Consider the following 19002-nt stretch of genomic DNA (forward strand, 5'->3'; position numbering starts at 1 on the left):
CACACACCCAGCCCACACACACACATCTGTGCACCAGATTGCCAAACCTTCACATTCCAGGTCCTGGACAGTCTAGAATCCACTGGCTTTAAATGCAAACATTACCTCAGGTACTATTAAAAAAATAGCAACACTGGATTGCAAATTGGCTTCGCGAACACATGCACACACACTCAAATGAAACACGTAACACAAAGCAGCAAAGTTAAGTCATAAAACTATATTTATAAATAAAAAGAAATTTTTTCCTTGATAAAAGAGTAGTGTGAAAGACATGGTAAGAAATTTTTTTTCCACTATACAATATCACAAGACAGAGTCGGAAAATGCTCTGGTTAACAGATGAAAATGCAGTTGTGTAGGGTAAAAATGACTCTTGAAGCTTGATGCTCATGTTTAGCGTTGAAAAATGAAACTAGTTGTGACCAACTACGTATATAATAAAACAAATGCATTCTTACAGTAAGAAGGACTGCAGTTCTCTTGCACTACATACACATTTTTCCATTTCTTTCTCTCTTAAAGTCAAGCAAACATTTAAAAAGTCTGAATAGGGTTAACAGTTAGTGTTCATTTCAGCTTTTTCTTTTCTTGTTAGGAGGTCAGCAAGTGGGAGTTGAAAGAACAGAAGGAGGGAAGAGGCTTATGTCTCGCAGTTTGGAGGTGAACAGGGGTGGGTGAGGACAGAAAGCGTTAGATAACGGAGGCAGAGAGGAGGGAGAAGAATGAAGAGAAGAACAAATGAAAAACATCCATGTAGAAAAGCGCCGAGTCATCTTCCCCAGCTGTCCGTTTCCACCGCCTCCCTCCCTCTCCTGCTCTTTTTCCTGACGCTAACTCTTCCCCACTGAGGAGTGGAAACTGAGAAAGGCGCTTTGGTTCCATCTTGAGCCAGAGGGTTTCTTCACTGAAGAAAGTATGGCTGCTACTACTAGGAAGAAAAGCACAGGGGAGGAGGAACAATATTTCTCAACACACACACACAACACGGTTGGTTCCATTTCTGCTTTTAGGAGAGTGGAATCAAGGCCTTGGGTTACAGCTTTTGCAATCTTCCCTCCCTCCTGTCCTGTCACGCTGTCCTTCTCAGTCTGATAATGACACGAGAAAGCCCAATCTGCTACTTTGTTATCGGCCTACAACCTTCGTTACATCACATCGACAAAGAATTCTCCGGCATTGCCCACCGCCATGCGCAGAGACTGGCGTGAGGCAGTGAGCTCAGGGGGCACAGAGGCGAGCTCTCTGCCTGGTGGGGCGCCAGGTGCAGCTGTAGACAGGTGTGGGGGCTGGGGGGGCAGGCCAGGGGGGCCGTAGACGAGGCCAGGACCGTAGGCTATTGAATGGGAGTTGGCACTGCGGTGGCTGACAGAGCTCCGTACGCTTCGCTCACTAGGGGGAGCCACTGAGCGCTCGCTTGGAGCTCGGTGGCTCCTGATCTCAGTTTCGCTGCCACTGCCACCGGACTTCCGCCCCTCATTCTTACTGCAGTTAGAGCCACTGCTTCCTGTGGACAGAGAAGAAGAGACAATGATTATTACCCTCAGTGTGATACATCATGTTTTGTTAATTAAATCAAAGTGACCTACATGAACCACTCACTCCCGTCTGAGTGCCAGTGAAGTGACGCAGGCAGTACTGACCCAGTTTGTGGGAGACTCTCAGGAGAGCTGCATGACTAATGCAGACATGCTCATGGAGCAATCGCTGGCTCTCACAGGCCAAACAGCTCTGAAGGCAATTACATGTTTTCATTTTATTACCACAGAACGCCTGCTTGCTTCAGAGGGAAGTTCTTCAGACTTATGAATTTAAAACCATAACGGTTTCTATGCTTTGAGGAACATTCTGACATTTTGAATACAGTGCACTGAATGGTAGTGTGCAACCACAAACTGAGCACAGGACATCTGAGATGTTGTGTGCAGTCAGTGGGCCCAGCTGTTGTTGGTCAGCAAATATCTCCATTGCGTATGCAAACTGTTCCTAAAACCACAATGTCTGGCTTTCTATTTCTACACATGTTAAATACACAAAATAAAACATGTAAATAATCCAGCTGTGGAGCTGCTGGAAGGAACATTTTCCACTCTTGAAAGAGCAAGTCTCTTTTCTTCAAGTCTTTGAAGTACGCTAATTCAAACATGCACTGGACCTACAACTGCACGGAAAGTGTGGAGATAAAATGAACGCTGATTTTCTTTTTCTTTTTTCATCTGGCTCTGGGTAAGACAGCAAACACGATACTAACCACAGCAAAATGATGGGAGTGTTCCTTTAAATCTCCCTGTGCAAAGTGACACTCCTGCCAAAATATCTGTCTCTGTAGGCTTGAAAAGTGATCGCTAAAGGTTTGCAGTTTGCTCCTTCACGAGAAATGCAGCTGTAGCTAGGATGAATTCATGTCAGTTAGAATTACTCTAACAACTCTTTACAGTTTCTGTGTTTACCTCCTGTAAGCTGTGGAGCTCTGCTGGAAATGTAATATTTTAGATGTGTTTTGACAGCACACTGTGGAACATATTGTCTGCAGCATACAAATGGATGAGGGAGATTTGCCTGATATCAGACAGAATTGTCAACTAGTTACACTCCATTTCCAGTCAACATGAACTCAGTGGAGTGGGCAGACACAGAGGTCTGGATCCAGGAAGGAGAAGATGATTCTAGTTCTGTATGTTCAAACTGCACTCACCGCTGTGCTGGCTTCCTGCACTGCCAGCGCCTGGTCCACCATGGAAGGGCTGCTGCAGGTCATATGGGTGTGGAATGGGGAACTGATAGGGCATAGTCATTGGCCAGGGGGCCGCACCAGGATGGGGCAGAGGGGGGAGAGTGTCCTGATCTGAGGCTCCCCCACTGGAACCATCATGATCATGGAGAGACAGGTGGGTCATATCTGAGATAAATAGAAGGAAGAAGGATTTAGACTTCCACACTAACACACCACTTATAGATACAGATACAACTTAACCACTCTGTGGAGATTTGCGTTAGCTGACCAAAGAGCCGAGCGTCCACTTACTGCCACAGAGGTCTCCAAAGACGTAGTAGCACTGTTCAGAGAAGGTGATCTTGTTGACGGTGTGTCGGATGTACCCGGCCTTCAGCAGGTTGCTGGCGTATTTACGGGCTTCTCTACGATCTGAAAACCCTTCCACGTGATGGAAGAGCCAGTCCACCACATCAGAACCTGAGGACACAAAAATGCACATATTTTAGGCACAGTGTTGCTCATCTCATTCGATGACTATTTCATGATACAGAATAATATCCAAGATGATGATTCATGTGGCATTTATCTGTCCATAGCTGATATTTCCACTGTTTTGGCCAGCAACCAAGCCAAGTATTTTTTACTGGATGAAACAAAGAAAAAAAAAAACAGCTAAGATATGAAACTTGGAGCTATAAAGGAGTGTATTATTGGTATGATTATTATTCATTTTTTCACTGAGACACTGTGACAGAATTCTACAGACTGAACTGATCAAACAAAGAATAGGTATGTGTGTGCATTCTGATGAGGGAAATAATAAATGCTGGACCATGCCCCCTGCTTAGATACACATACCGATAAAGGCGTTAGCGATGGTTATCTTGAGCCACATCCTGTCCCGCACCTCCAGACCCGACTCTGGGCACGCCATGGCCTTAGCAACTGTTGCCATGTCACTGTGGATGGAGAGGTGGAAGTCATCGAAGCCTGGGAAAGAACAAAAGATGCGTTATCACAGGAGCTGAACCACATCCTCCTGTTGGAGCGGAAATAGTTTGGGTCTGATCGGTCTCAGAGATTTTTATGTTTAACACCACTGAACCTGTTTTAAGGACAATGAAATTCATCTCACACAGACCCGTTGGTGTATTTTATTTTGTTTCCTATTGAAAGCACAGCTGCATGTTGTTACTGCATCTCTGTCAACTCCAAAAATGTTGGTCTGTTTTGGAATTTGCCTCAAATAATATTTGGTTTCCTGTGGTCTGGACTGTAACGTGACCCCAGTTCTGTCTCATCATGAATCAGACCGATTAGACTCGATCTTTGTTTGAATTGGACTACGACTGAGCTTGTCTTCACTGAACACCAACAAAAGCCCGATCGTAATGAATACAATGTCCTCCCCTGAACACATTTACATCGTAACATATCATCTCACTGAGGTTTAGCTGAATTTCAAGATAAGATAAGAAGTGTTGTAATTTACATTTTGGTGTTCCCACTTCCCCTCAACTTGTCTAATCTACTTCCACTTCAATCAGTGATTTCCTCTAATTCCCAGAATGCTTTGTGACCATCCTCTTGGGAGTATTGTACATGTGACAGTTTGATAACTTGTTAACAAGCAGAAGTAAATGATTGAATATCTGTCTAAATCCTCTTAGAGAAGAGACTACTTGAAACTCATTTAGTATTTGAGAAGCCATTTTTTTTCATACCTCTAGTGTAAAAGCCTCCAGCATTCACAAATACAACAGTATTTTTGTTCTTGTTGTTTCAATAGCAGTGCCAGCTGTTTTCAGTGCATATTGATGACAGCTGCACCCTTTATGCAAAACTCAACCTTTTAGGTGGCTGCATTGCATTACATACTGTTAGAGCTTTCTTGTCCCTGTTGAATTTCTCCCCATTTGACTGTCTAACACTGGTGCAAAACAGTGTAGAAAGAAGCAGCTGCTCTGATTTCGAGGCACCAACTGAACTCCAACACTGGTATTTTAGGCTGCAGACATTTTTTCTCCTTGACTCACCATGACTTTAGCATCACTGGCTGTGTTTCTATGAAATTGTCAAGCACAAATCTTTGTAATATTGCAAAAAGGAAGAGTACTAGATGTGTTTCCATCAACTGGTTTGAGCAATTAAACTGGGCTTTGCAAAGCGTAGTTTCGTCAGAAGTTGGCGGTATAGGCTTTGCTTTACACATGGCTTTAATCCACCAGTAAACAGAGTAGAAGAAGCAGAGGTTGTGAACCGGAAACAAAACAAGTTGCCTTGGCCATCTGACCCATCTATGAGAGAAAACTAGCGAGAGACCACCAGGAATTTGTTTCAACTGGGCAAGTACTTTCATGTCAGCTAGTATTGGCCATGTTTCACACTGTCCAGAAACTAAAACAAATTATTGCAATGATTCTACTTCACATGAATTTATTGACAACAGAAACAGCTGATGAGTCATGTAAGTTGAATCTTATGTCTCTTTTTTGACAAAGACAAAAACCACCTCAAAAGAGGATAAAAACTTTTTTGAACAACTGAGGAAGTTTTATTAAATTGTGCTGTTTCCATAGAGCTTTTCTAATGCGATCTTCTGTGGAGACATGGCTACTGTAGCTGCACTTGAAATAAATCCTGCCAGCAATACAGTTGGACAATTATCCAAAGTATACGAAAAATGCAATAACCATAAATAAACCATAAGTAGTACCCATAAATGCAACATTTAAGCATGCAATCAAGTGAAATTTATGTTCTGTCTGTCACGTCAATCATATCAATTTGGCCAAGAAAGTGTGTTGAGAGAGAAAAGGTTTTTTTTTCCAGAAAGAAAGCAAAAGAAAACATCCCTGCTCTTCCAAAGATTACAGGGGAGATGAAAGCTGTGAGTTATGGCTCAGTTTTGACAAGAGTTATTGAGCAGATGGAAGCTGTGAGGCTGAACACACTAAAAGCTGGAACAGAGAGTTGTCACAGGAATGCAGTGAGAGGGCAGGGCCACACTTTACACCGAGATTTACAAACACGGCTGAGGGAGATAATACTGCACTTTTGGAGGTTGAAGCTGAATGTTTAAAAAGTAAAATCCTGAAATATCAACAATCCCGAAGGATTTTATTCCTCTTATCATAACAATGTGAATGATCAAAAACAAGTAGGTTATCAAAAAGTCAACAGAAAGTACAGTTTATAAAAGAGGAGCAGAAAAATTTCAAATTCATAAAGGGGAAGGCAAATAAGCAACAAAAGACAAAAGGTAACTGAATGGAAAACTGTGACTAAGAGTTACATCAGGTTGTAAGCTGCTTGAGTAGCGCTGCAGGGGGTGATGTGACTCACGTTCAGTCTCTGGGATAGAGCTGCTGATGGAGGAGCTGGTGGAGGTAACAGTGCTCATGGAAGGGCTCATGCCATATGCAGGGTATACCCCGGTCATAGCCGCCGTGTGGGACACCCACGCAGCTGGGTCAATGGGCCTGATCGGCTCACCTGTTGAATTAAATGTAGGGTTAGAAGTTGCATGTGTTTGCAGGTATTAATTTATTGAAATGGAAAGTAAAAAGGGAACAAATGAGACAAACACTCACTCCTGGGCAGAGCAAAGCAGCTCCGAGGGTTTGGGTCCCAACACTTGGCCACAGTCAGAGTAATGGGGCTGTTCATTAACACAGAGACAGAGAATGATGTTAGCTTCATCTTGAATGGAATTCATTTATGTCCTTGTTTTACACCTGTGTTTTACGGAAGAATATATTTATTGCTGTTAAAGAATATTATTGTATTTTAAATATTTTTTGAGCCAAAGAAGATTATACATAAAATGAAATAACAACATTTTATATTTATGTACATTCAAAGATATAAAAATGAGGACATAAAAGATATAGGATTGCTTTTTAATATTAGAACAGTATCAAATATAAGTTAAACAAAAATTGACAAAGAAAAAATAATGTATATATACTCAACAAGTGAGACATGAAAATAAATGTAAATCTAAGAGCAGGAACATAACTCAGATAAGACAGTCTCAGACCACTGATACCCCTCCTTTATCTTCCCCCTTAGTCTTCTTTACCTTCCAAAACCTGTCCCGTGTCTCTTTCCTCTACCCTTCTCTCACTTATTAACTCGTTTAAGGCTCTGTATGCAACATTCAGGACATTAATACGGCAGCAAACAACTATTTGCTATGTAAAGATATAGTGGAGTAATAGCATCCTGAGCAGAAAATGAAGTCACGCTCCGTGTGTGTTGTAATAAGAGCTTCTCTATTTGTTGCTGTGGTATATGGTCACAGCAAGCATCCTCTGGTTCCCCCTTGGTTAATAATGTTAGCTCTATCTGCACTGTTGCTATTGATAGTGCTGTTTACACTGTTAGCACCATTAGCTGCTTGCCGCCGGGTTATCCACCTCCATGTTGACAACCATGTGCAGACAGTGTGAATCATAGATATGCTCTGAATGTCACATACAGCTCCTTTAAATAAAACGAAACGGTGTGTAAGTACAAGCTACTACTCAGAACTTCTATATGCAAGCTGTGGTATGAGTGGATGCCAAATTGTGGAAGTTTTCCGTTTACATATCTTATCCTTTCCAAATGTAATGCACTGGTTAGATCATGTAGACACATTTTCAACGTAGGAATGTACTTTTTTTTTTTGCTGTGATGAGGCAGTAAGAGAGAAATCTTTGTGAATATAAATGTATGTAATAATGTGTGTCTGTTTGCTGCTGCTTACCCTGGCTTGTGCACTATGTCCCTCAGTACTCGAACTGCATCGTCATTGCTCATGTTCTCGAAGTTTATGTCGTTCACCTGCAGGGATAAAAATGAAACAACATAACGTAACTAACTAGGTACAACACTTTCAAAGAGTTACACTTACTCCAATAAATCCCACTACACAAAGCCATTAACAGGACTGGCAATGTTCAACATGGTATGCCACGTTCAAATTTGGAAGTGGCTTTGCAATAATAAAAATGGAAAATTATCAGAAACACAGCTGTGATTGAGGTAACAGATAAAAGTGGGTGGGAGAAAAATGGGAAAAGGCAAATATTGCAAAAAATAAATGTCCTTAAAATCTTAAATTACATGTTGTATAATGATATACTGCCATGTGGATTAATAGCGCTGACTTAAATTCAAAAATATGTTTTTTTATCCTTTGCACATGTGCATCTGGACTAAAAAACTTTGAAATTGGTCTCACATTCATTTCACTGCGGGCGCTGGCACTGACCACAACATGCATCCACCACTCCAACACACACACGTTTCATTCTCTATGTGTGTGTCACCCCCACGTTGTCTTACAACACACACCTGCAGCAGCATGTCCCCAGGCTCGATGCGTCCGTCTGCAGCTACAGCGCCTCCCTTCATGATAGAGCCAATATAGATTCCTCCGTCTCCTCTCTCGTTGCTCTGACCCACAATACTGATGCCCAAGAAGTTGTACTTCTCTGTGAACAGGAGAGGAACAGACATCATGCATACATGCATACAGAGTGACGTGAAGCAGCGGCACCGTTAAATAAAGGCAAAACAGATGATGATGACCTGCATCAAAATGAAATTAATTGGTTACATTTGTCTTGTGAAAGGATTTTTTTTAACTTAGGCTCATTGTGTGATTGTATAAGGAGTCTTTATTCAAGGAAAAAAAGGGACTATTTATCCCAAGAAATTGAATTCTCTGTGCAGCTTCCTCATGTCAAAGTCACTTACCCATGTTGAGAGTGACAGTGATGATGTTCAGAGACATGGTGGAGTCTGTGATGCTGCTGAATGACGAGGACTGGAGAGAAGAGTGAAGGAAATTGTGAGGGGAGAAATTAAATGTGAGAAGAAGAATAAAAGTCACAAATTGGAACGGAATTCTAGTAAAGAAGTCTGGGGCTGATTTGCAGCCCTGTACATTCAAGTGTGTCGTCTCACCCTGTCCATATTAGATGCCTTGGGTTTCCTTCGGCGACGACGGTGTCGTCTCATTAGACGAGAGGAGCTCTGCTCAGTGGAGCTGCTAAATCTGAAATCAAGAAAAGAAGAATCTTTTTAGAGACTATACACACACATATGAAAAACATATGTGATATTACCAAATTTTTATTGCTACATTACTAATTGATTAAAGGCATTATACCATATAAGTTCAGATTTAAAAGTAAAAAGATTGCACATCATAATATGAATATAAATACCTGGACTTAAATAGAAGCAATCTTCCCCATTTAACTTGTTTAAACATCACATTAAAGTCTAAGTGTTGCCTACATAATAAAAAGCCCTTTAAAACTCTGTTTCCATAATGAAAGTGCTGCTTGCCAGGAGTCACACTAGCTTTAAGTCTTTGTAAAACGGCATCCAACCCACTTTATTTAGAAGTTATGACCTGACTGACAAATCATCACTTGGCACCAATATCCAGGAATTGTGTTTGGGCAAAAATCCATTTCTTTCTGCGGTGGAGGGAAATTCATGCACTGATGAAGCTATTATCCAGATCTGCATCAACGGGAAAAAGACGACATCCTGGGAGATGCCTAACGACTGAGAACAGCACAGTCTCTAAAGTGGGTTGCACATATTTTTATGACTCCTGGAGGAGACCCCGGGGGGTAACCACAAAAACCACCAGACAATTAGACTGTGCTAATCTCCGCCAAAACCCATCATCTGTAATTCCAGATGCATTCCTCGAGACAAAATGCCCTTTTCTTATTGGGAAAAGCTGAACAGATAAACAGAACAACATCTGACCTGCTGGTTGCGTCATCATCTTCTGAATCGAAACAGGAAGTGGACTCCAGCTCGCTGCTCATGAAGGATGAGCAGCTGTCGTACTCGGGGCCCCCGCGTCCCATTGAACGCGACGAGTATCCGTTCTGTCTTCCGCCTGCAGTGGGACAGCATTAGGATCAGAATGACTCAAGTTTAAACCAGACACATGAAAATATAGGTGTTATGTTGCCAAAAATAAAAGCTGAGATTATTTTCTTGATGCCAATCTAACCTTGTCACCATTTTAAAAAAACCTACGTTACTCTGACTAAGCTCTAACGCTGCTTTTCTGCAACATCCTCATACAGTTACAATTTTCACCCACCAGATAGAAGACATTGGTGACTTGTGAGATACATACATACGATGAGAAAAACAAAAACACAACATAACAAATGCATCTCTTACCGTGGTCGTTGCCGTGTTTCCGTCGCGGCCTCTCCCTCTCTCTCCGTTGCGACACCATGGAGCCGGTCTCAGTGTCATTGTCCAGACTGTCTCGACCACTTGCTGCTTTCCCACTTCAGACAAAGATGGTGCATAGACGTCAGAGTTAGTGTTAAAAAGAGACAGAATACCACTGCATCATTATAAATGCAGCTCATTCAACAGCCACTGAAACAAAAGCCCACGTAGATCATTGGTTGAAGACGTAGAACAGGAATGGTCAGGCGTGACCGATCAATAACACCATGTCTGTCAGGAGACAGACCAATCATCTTGAGTTGCACGGGCCAGCCTGTCCCCCTTTATAAATGCCTGCAGCATCTCACCTGTCATTCTCGCTTTCTTCCCCGAGAAGATCATTAGAGCTCCTCAGCTGAACTGTCATCTGGATTTGCATTTAACTGTTCTCCAACTCAGCCGTCAAGGTTGTCACCGAACTTGGATAACTGGTGTTTTTGGATTGTGCATTTCATTAAGAAATCTTACAAGTGTTCAGGCACATGAACAGTTATTTATAGGCATCCGCTTGTTTAGATGTTCATGGTGGCAGTCAAAGCACACATATTTCTAATTTTAAGATGCATGAAGCCTGTTTCCTGCATTCAGAAAGCTAGGCGGATATTTTCAACAAAATATTAGCGCTGTTCAAGCAGGATTCCATGTCTAATTAATCACCCTTTTGAAGGGATACAGCCTGCAAGTTAGCTAGCAAGCTAACACTAAATGTTTTGTTACCAGCATTACATTATCAGCATGAATACATGTTGAATTACTTGCTAGAAGCTAACTAGCAAGCTAGCTTCATTAAAACTGAGTTGGGACAAAATATATAAGTTAAAGGGAAACTTTTTTCTATATTTTTGAACCCGGACTCTATTTTCCCAGGTTTCTGTGTCTATGTGACTAATGGAGACAACAGTTTTTGAAACCAGTCCAGTGTTGAGCAAGGCCACTGAAGCTGCAGCAGCAAAACAGGCTGCAATGTAATCCCTTTAGGCATTTGTGTAGTGTCAATTTACGTCCATCAAAAGTGCTTGTTTTTGGCACTGACAGGCTCACATTGTTCTTCACAGTGTCTGACATTATTACCGAAAGAATCCCTACAAGATCCCTACGGCTACAATGAGACTCTACTGTACTTTTCGTAACTAGAAGACTGCTAAAATGAAGCATGAGTGAGAGAAATCAGTGTGCTCCGTGTCTGATTTATTTCCAGACTGAAGATAACCTCATGATAAGAAGAGCAGAAGAAAAAAGGTAGATTTTATTTCTTCCTATGCAGTCACAAGGTGTCCTACTTTTTCCATTCAATTTGCCGTTTCCCCTGTTACAGTGGTTATAAGGGAACACAGAAGGACTCATTCATGACACATACAGAGGCAAATATAAAGTATGCATGGCATCCTTCTCTTTCTCACACACACACACACACACACACACACACACACACACTAAAAGAAATACACCACAAAATCTTGAATATACTGACTGATAAGAGGGTGGTCTTGAGTCTCCGATGCCCCCGGTCCTCTCCAAAGGGGGTGTCGGCTCTATGCTGTCTGCCACTGAGCCTGCATCTGTGTGGGCCCCGTCTCCAGAGACCAACTGTCAACAGACAGAGAGTCAGGTCAGAGGGATGAGACTAACACTCAGAGGGAAGAATACACTGAAAGACACGGAACAAGTGGGCAGCACACCCACGTCAGAGCACCCCTGTGTTTACACTACGCCATATTCAGGAGCTGGGTGGTATATCCTGTTTAATTGTCACTGCCTAAAGGCTTGGCAGCATCCAGGGACTGTTCGGGAGTACAATGTCTGTTAAATATAAAAATCAATTTGTCTTCTGCTAATTTCCTGCTGAAAATGCAAAGCTGTCCAAAGGCAGCTGTGGTTTTCAAAGCGTTGTGAAAGACGGAGCCTGTGCCAAGTTGTGATTGTCTACCTGACAGCATTGCCCAACTTACCACAGTGTGCTGAAAAAAGCACAGTCCAATAGACCATGACTGTGTTTTAGGAGAAGAACACGACTGATGAATTTTAACATCAATATATTCATCTGTCAACACTTCCATCATTTCCCCCCCTTTTTGCTTTTACTTTCAGCACATTCCAGTGAACTTAGTCCTGCTCACTCAATCTTTTTTTTGACGTTCTGCCATAGATCTGGAGATCTGTGGCATCTTGGATGTTGTCCATATCAGAAAAGAAACACGTACTTGCATGATTTGCAGGCAAAAACAAGCTTAAAGGCTGACATTAGATCAGTGTGAAACTGTCCCCACTATTAGCACCCTACAGGTGGTTGAGAGGCAAAGATTTGCTTGCTGTTTATGTCATAGTTGGGATATTTAGGACAATAATTCTTCACTATTTTAACAAGCACACTCTGGCTGTTGTATAATAAGAAATACAGCTGTTTGCACTAGAGTCCAGACCAACGAATGTGGTTCAATTTAATTTTATACATAACAGGCCCAGGTTGTGTCAGGTTAGCATCACCACGCCTATCAAATTAATCACACATTGCATATTTTATCTTAAGTGTTTTGCAATACTATACACTTGGGCCAATTAACTTCCATTTAATGCTATTATCAATTGACCATTTGGACTATAAAAAGTCAAATAATTACAAAAAGTGCCCAGATAATGTCTTTTTTTCGTCTGACCACGAGTCCAAAACACAAAGACTAGACTGTTTGGAGGGTTGCCACTGCGCTCTGACCAACTGGTGTGTTATACTAGATGTATGTATCCATTTAAACTCAGAAATGTTTTTTTTGGCCATCGCGATGAAGATCAGATGGCCAAAAACGTTTCGTCTATTGCCAGAAAATGGTCCGCTCAACTTTTTTTTAATATGTCACATTACTTAATCCGACCCTAAAATGCCATATTGGGCTAGTAAATATAGCAACTCATTTGCCTGATCGTGCAAGTGGTAATAACTTATCAAACACAATTTTTTTTTTCTGGAGCTTATGATGGAAGTAGCAAAGGAGTGAGCCATATTGCTTTCTTCTCATCTCTACTGAGATTTGCACGTGTGCAGTACCAATCTGGCACTCACAAGAAAATTATGGTGAGTAAAGACAAAGCAGAAGCATAAATTTCAATTATCCTGGAAACAAAAGTGTAATTGGGTGGCATTAGAGGATACGGGCAAACTTCCAACAGTGTACTGCACATTTATCCGCAAGTTTGAGAGGACGGTGGATGAAATGGGGCTGTTTTTTAAGGCACGTAAAATTTCATTGCTGACAGCTCCTCCTCCGAGGCCTTACCAGTGCTTGTATGGTACATGAACGCTAAGGCAAGTCAGGTACCAAAACTTACTAGCACAGCAAATCATCAATTTGTATAAGGGGCAAGTAAAAATTGACTTAAGCCAAGTAGATTTCTGACCCACTTGCCCAACCAGGCAAGTTAAAAAAAAAATATTTACATTGAGCCCTGATTTGAAGCAGCTTACTAGATGGTACATCAAAGGGAAACAGTAAATCAAATCATATTTGAAAAGATGGAGCCATGAAATGTTTGCGTTTTAATCAATAAAACACTTCTGCTCTACCATACACCATAGAAAGACTTCACTTTTTTAGCTTGGACAGACACCTGTACAGACATAATAGAGGTAGACATATAAAAGAATATTGACCATGAACCCTTATCCTCATCTTGTTTAGCCTTTAATCAAGTTTTGACCTACATACTGAGTTTGCACTGTTTTATTTCCAGTTCTAAGAGGAGACACTTTGGTGTGCAGAGAGGGGAGAAGTGCATTTACAACAGCACAGTTAAGGTGCACTCAGATAAGGTGCAAAATTTAATGTGATAGACAAGATCTGGTTGTCAGCTGACAATATGTACAACAGGCCAGACTGAGTGTGCTGGCCTGTTGTGATGATGTGCTGATAGCGAGCCAGGCCCCTTGGACCCCAGAGAACACTCAATCACATCATTGAAATAACAGATGAACGGTGGAGACAAACACATGGGACACACTGTAACAGAGATAACGTTTCATTGTACATGGAACATTTCAAGAACCCCTGAGAGATAACTAACATATTCAACCACACACACACAAAGAGAGGAATAGGCTTTGAACCACAGCCAACCAAACCACCACACAGTCTAATGAAAATGACCACAACAGAGGAAAACATCAAGACGAGCACGCTGGATTATGCACTCAAACATCCAGCGATAACACTCTGTTGATGACTCCAAAATAAAACCTATAATTATAACCACATTGTAATAAATTAACCGACTGCATCAGCCTTTCACATCATGAAACAGAGCACTCTTTCTCTCAACTTCACTCTCCCCACCCTGTGAGATTCAATCTTCTTGTTAGAGGACATGCAGTGAAGCTTTGTTACGGGGTATTTTCTTCCTATCCTGTGATTTCACTTGCTCTTAACCCAATTTCAATGTCGAGGGGAGAGGAAGGGAGCACCAGATGTCTCTTGTGTTGTGGAGACGGGAGAATTACTGCTCAGAGCCTCTATATGAGACACTGCATGCAAGTACATGTATGTATGTGCTGCGTGTGGTGACTAGCATGTGTGGGGACTTGAAATAACTTAAAAACTACTGCAGCTCATTTTCTTAAACATGCTTAAAAACACAAGAGGACAGAAGAGGAGCAGGGTGTTTGCATGTGTCTGTTGCTCCTAGGGATCATTATGTGATAATGATATTATCACGCAGATGCATAGGGCATCTCCCTGGAGACGCAGTATGATCGTGGTCACAGGCAAACAGATGGGAATCATTGTTATACATGCACGCACGCAGTTGCCACATAGCCACTTATACCACACAAATACAGTGAGCAAAGACAAGGGCACAACAACAAAAAATAAATAAACAAACCAGAAAATTATTTCAGGATGTATTTTGAACCTACCCATGACACCACGCGTCCGTTAAAACAGGGTAGTTTAGCGTTGTCATCAGATATTTCCTCCTTTACCACCCTGTAAAGAGAACAAAGCTCTGTTTCAGTAAACCGTAACCAACACAAAAGCACTCTCAGGGCAATAAACTCGAGCCTGGAGATGGGCAATGCTTCCAATCAGGACAGACACTGACAACAAATGCTGATTTAATGGTGCACTTACTACACTGCTGATTCATACTGCCAGCCACAGATATACAATATTGCCAACAGGAAAAAAGTCAGTGCTGATTATTGTGTAATAAATGCAGGCCAACAAATCAAACGTATTCTCTAAATCTTTCTGCAAAAATAAACCTGCTCCTTCATGCTTTGTTAGTTAGAAAGTAATATATAACCAAGCTGAAGAAACAACATATTTAAGGAATCCAAAAAAGCACAGGAGCAACATTTCTGCATGCTACTGCACAGTTTAACCATGTTAAACAAAATCCCAGAATCTCAGGGGGCAGCAAACATCACTACATGTCAGACGCTTCCAGCACAGGCATGGAGGGCAAGCTTGACGTAAATCTGTCCAGGCATCAAGAAGTGTCTGTCTGTACATCAAAGGCTGCTAAAAAGGAAAGCTCTTGGCTCTGAAATGAACAAGGCATGTAAAGATTTTCTGCGCAAACACGGCTCTGCCTGTGTTTTTAACCAATTCAAGTGGATGAATTTGCAGCAAACTTTCCCAGTCAATGAATCTTTAACTGCCTGCTTGCGAGGATCAAGAACAAATCAGGCATGCCTCAGACTACTGGCAATTAGCTGTGCCTCTTAGAGAAAGGGAATAGTGATAGTCAGTGAGTATTACTGTAAGAGTCTTGGTGTATATGGACACCAGTCAGTCTCTGTTCCAGTCTGACAGGTTGCTCAGAGTACACCACCGTTTGCAGTAAAGGTTTCAATGGTCTATTTCCAGAATATCCCTCCACTCTTCAGAATATGAATAGCTGTGGGTCCTTTCAAAACATGTCTTTCCCCACTTGTAAATGTTAAGAAGTTGCTGCCCCACCCTAGTTTGACCCAGGCCAAAACCAACTTTGGAAACCTGGCTGAAATGTTTTAAAACAGTACATTTCCTCTGTTTTTAAACTCTGCAGAAGGCACAGTCTGGAGGAGCATTAAACATCTACTTTTCCAGCCGTGTTTTAACACAAAAGGACATGCTCATAAAGCTGCCAGAGTGATGAACAGGGCATTCCTGTGTCCAACTCTGCATTCCTCGGGCTAATAGACAACAACAGCAGGGCCCTGCTGAACTCACTGACTAACTGAAACTGGTCGTTTACATTCTGACTTTAGCCTGTTAGCATAAACCTGCCATACATTAGCCACCAACTGACAGCGGTGTGACCAGTAACTGGTTATTATCAGTGTTGTCAACTACCCCAGTTCACCTAAGATGGGCTAAATGCCATTGGGGGCTTTCACTAGTGTTGGTGAAACTGACAAACACCAAACTTGGTCAGACAAAGTCAAGGCACAAGACGCATAAGCTAGCCACACAGGCAATGTAAACAAACGGGGTCGGGACGCTAAACAGACCTGCTAACGCCGCGAGCTAACGGCTAACAAAGGAACTAGCTAGCTAATGATCGACAGCCAGGTAACGTTTAAACCGATGACAAGCCAGCTGGGAGAGGTAGCAACTAAGTTAACGTTAATGTAGCTGCTCTAATGTACAGAAACCACTGGTGTGTTGTGCTGTATCCATGTTAAACACAATAAACCCTTCAACAGTTACCCGAAGTCATCGTCCATAGATTTGAAGAAGAATTTGTAATTTGGCTTCTTGAGGACATTTTTGAAGTCTGCCAGAGTGACTTTGTCCGCCGGCACCGACAGCTTCACCAGATACGGTGTCTCCTGGTCGTCGAGGTGGTAGATAATCTTGGTCTCCCCCATCTCGGACTGCGGCTGAGGCGAGGCAGGCAGGGTGCATCAAGCCGAGGGCCTGGCAGGCTCCCTCTCGGGCCCCGACTCCCCGTGGCGCTGGCGGCGGCTGTGCCGTGGTCCTCCCGGCTCTCCCTGGCTGACCAGCTCGCTACGTAGCCCTGGTTCTCTCTTTCTCTACGCCAGTTCGCTAGCGTTACGCCTGCCTTTCTATTAAAAAAAACCCTTGCTCCTCCACGAAGCGTCCCAACACCGCCCGAGGACTGAACCGCGTTAGTTCCCGTTTGTATTAAACTTTCAATGCGCCGCAGAAAGCTTAGAAATGACTGGAAAACTGTTTGAAAACGAGGTGAAGATAAACAATCTGTGAAGGGTCGGTTTTCTCCTCTCGCTAGCTGCCAGGCTCAGTCGGGACTTTGTTGCACACGAAACTGCACAAAATCGTCCAAGCCTGTCTCGGAGGGGCGCCATCCACAGGAGAGGAGGAGACTGACAGCTTTACGTTACTCCTGCTGCAGTGCGTGAGTCAACAGAGGCGGTCATACAGATAGAGGCAGCAGGCCCCTGCAGCCAGAGGGGCCACATGTGGCAGGGAATATATGATGTGGGATTAATGGCTCAGAGATTGTGCTATATATAGTGCCTTTCTACACTTCCAACCACTCAATGTGCTTTTACACTACATCTTACATTCACACATTCATACACCACTGCAGCCAGGGGTGTCAAACTCATTTTAGTTCAGGGGCCACATACAGCCCAATTTGATCTCAAGTGGGCCGGACCTGCAAAACCACTGCATAATAACCAACAAATAAAAAACCTCTTCAAATACATTCTGAAAACAAATGATGAACAGCCTGCAATATCCTAAAAAAAGATGTGCACATTCAACAGTATGTCTGTTTTTTCCACATTCACTCAGTCTACTACTCACTTTCATTACATGTGTATTTTTTCATAATTTTCCACTAAACTAGAAGCTATTGAAGAAGCAGGTGAAGTCATCTCCTGCCTTACAAACCATTTACAAATTTACTGAAATTTTGTCAGTGCCTTAGCAACAGGGTTAAACCAATATTGTTCTAATATAGAAGTCTGATACAGATTATTTTGTACTGAAGCTGCTGGTTGACAATATTTTGCACAGTCTTCAATATCTGTGAATATGATCACAGTAAGTACTCATTGTTATTTCAGAGAGCTGTATTCTGGTCAGGGTGAAAAGCATCTGAGGCTGAATTTTACATGAAGTATCTGCTCACTCTTTAAAGTGCTCCTGAAACCTGTTAGCCTTCACAAGTGCATTGACATTTGGTGTGCAAAGTCATCTAGAGGGTTGGATTGGACGCTCTGGTGGGCCGGGCCTGGTCTTATGTTTGACACCCCTGCACTAGTGGCTGAGGCTACCATACAAGGTGCCACCTGCTACTCAGTTTAAACATTTGCACTCACCTGCTGCTGCTGTATTTTATTGTTGTTTTTAATTGTTCTAGGATGCCTTTTTACAGCTGGTGAAGGGACTGCTGATGAAAACTAGCCTTTCAGATAATTTGGGTGCCTTTACGTTTGTTAAACTGTTAATTAATGCACACTGTCCCTTTTCTTAAATAAATAAAAGTAAGTAAAATAAAAAAGCATAATGGAAACATCCTTGTGCATCTTAAGAAGCACTATAATAAACCCAAGACACTTACCCACAGCTGGTACACCCACAGGTGTTTTAAAGGGGCTCTATGTGAAATTTAGAGCATGTAAGTTGTCTGGACATGGCTGCCAACATGGAGGTGGTTGAGCCAGTGGCTAGCAGCTAACAATGCTAATTCTATAAACAGTGCTAATGCATGACAACAGTTCTAACAGTGTAAACTGGGGGGGAACCAGAGGACAAAGGAAACCGTTGCTCCACCATATCTTTAGATAGCAAATAGTGGTTATCATGGCTTATTATGACCTCTTCTCAGTGCTCTATAGGCAGGTACAGTGACTTGTATCTCAGTCTTTTCTCTATTTTCTTGCACCAATGCCATAAAAAAACCTTCACAATTTTAATCACTTTATGGATTTGGGATTTCTCAAATTCATATTGTTGCTCCGCCCAACCTGAGCAGAGGTCTAATTAGCCTGAGTAAATGAAAACACCGGTGGTAGTGTGATTGATTTTATGTCTGAAATACCTTTTTTCAAG

The 19002-nt window shown here is 42.2% G+C and overlaps 1 protein-coding gene across 1 annotated transcript; it reads right to left on the reverse strand.

Annotated features, from left to right (window-relative positions):
• Positions 1–205: 205 nt before the first annotated feature.
• Positions 206–17270, reverse strand: LOC126382806 (segment polarity protein dishevelled homolog DVL-3-like). Its single transcript, XM_050032888.1, has 15 exons — positions 16666–17270; positions 14886–14955; positions 11454–11569; positions 9926–10038; positions 9497–9632; positions 8675–8765; positions 8465–8534; positions 8060–8199; positions 7470–7546; positions 6310–6377; positions 6062–6211; positions 3575–3706; positions 3026–3193; positions 2696–2899; positions 206–1507 (listed from the first exon to the last, which is right to left on the reverse strand). The coding sequence occupies exons 1-15, from the start codon at positions 16824–16826 to the stop codon at positions 1149–1151; spliced, it is 2055 nt and encodes a 684-aa protein (XP_049888845.1). The 5' UTR covers positions 16827–17270; the 3' UTR covers positions 206–1148.
• Between the last annotated feature and the right edge of the window lie 1732 nt (positions 17271–19002).

This window comes from Epinephelus moara, chromosome 21, assembly GCF_006386435.1.
Source record: "Epinephelus moara isolate mb chromosome 21, YSFRI_EMoa_1.0, whole genome shotgun sequence".
NCBI lineage: Eukaryota > Metazoa > Chordata > Actinopteri > Perciformes > Serranidae > Epinephelus > Epinephelus moara.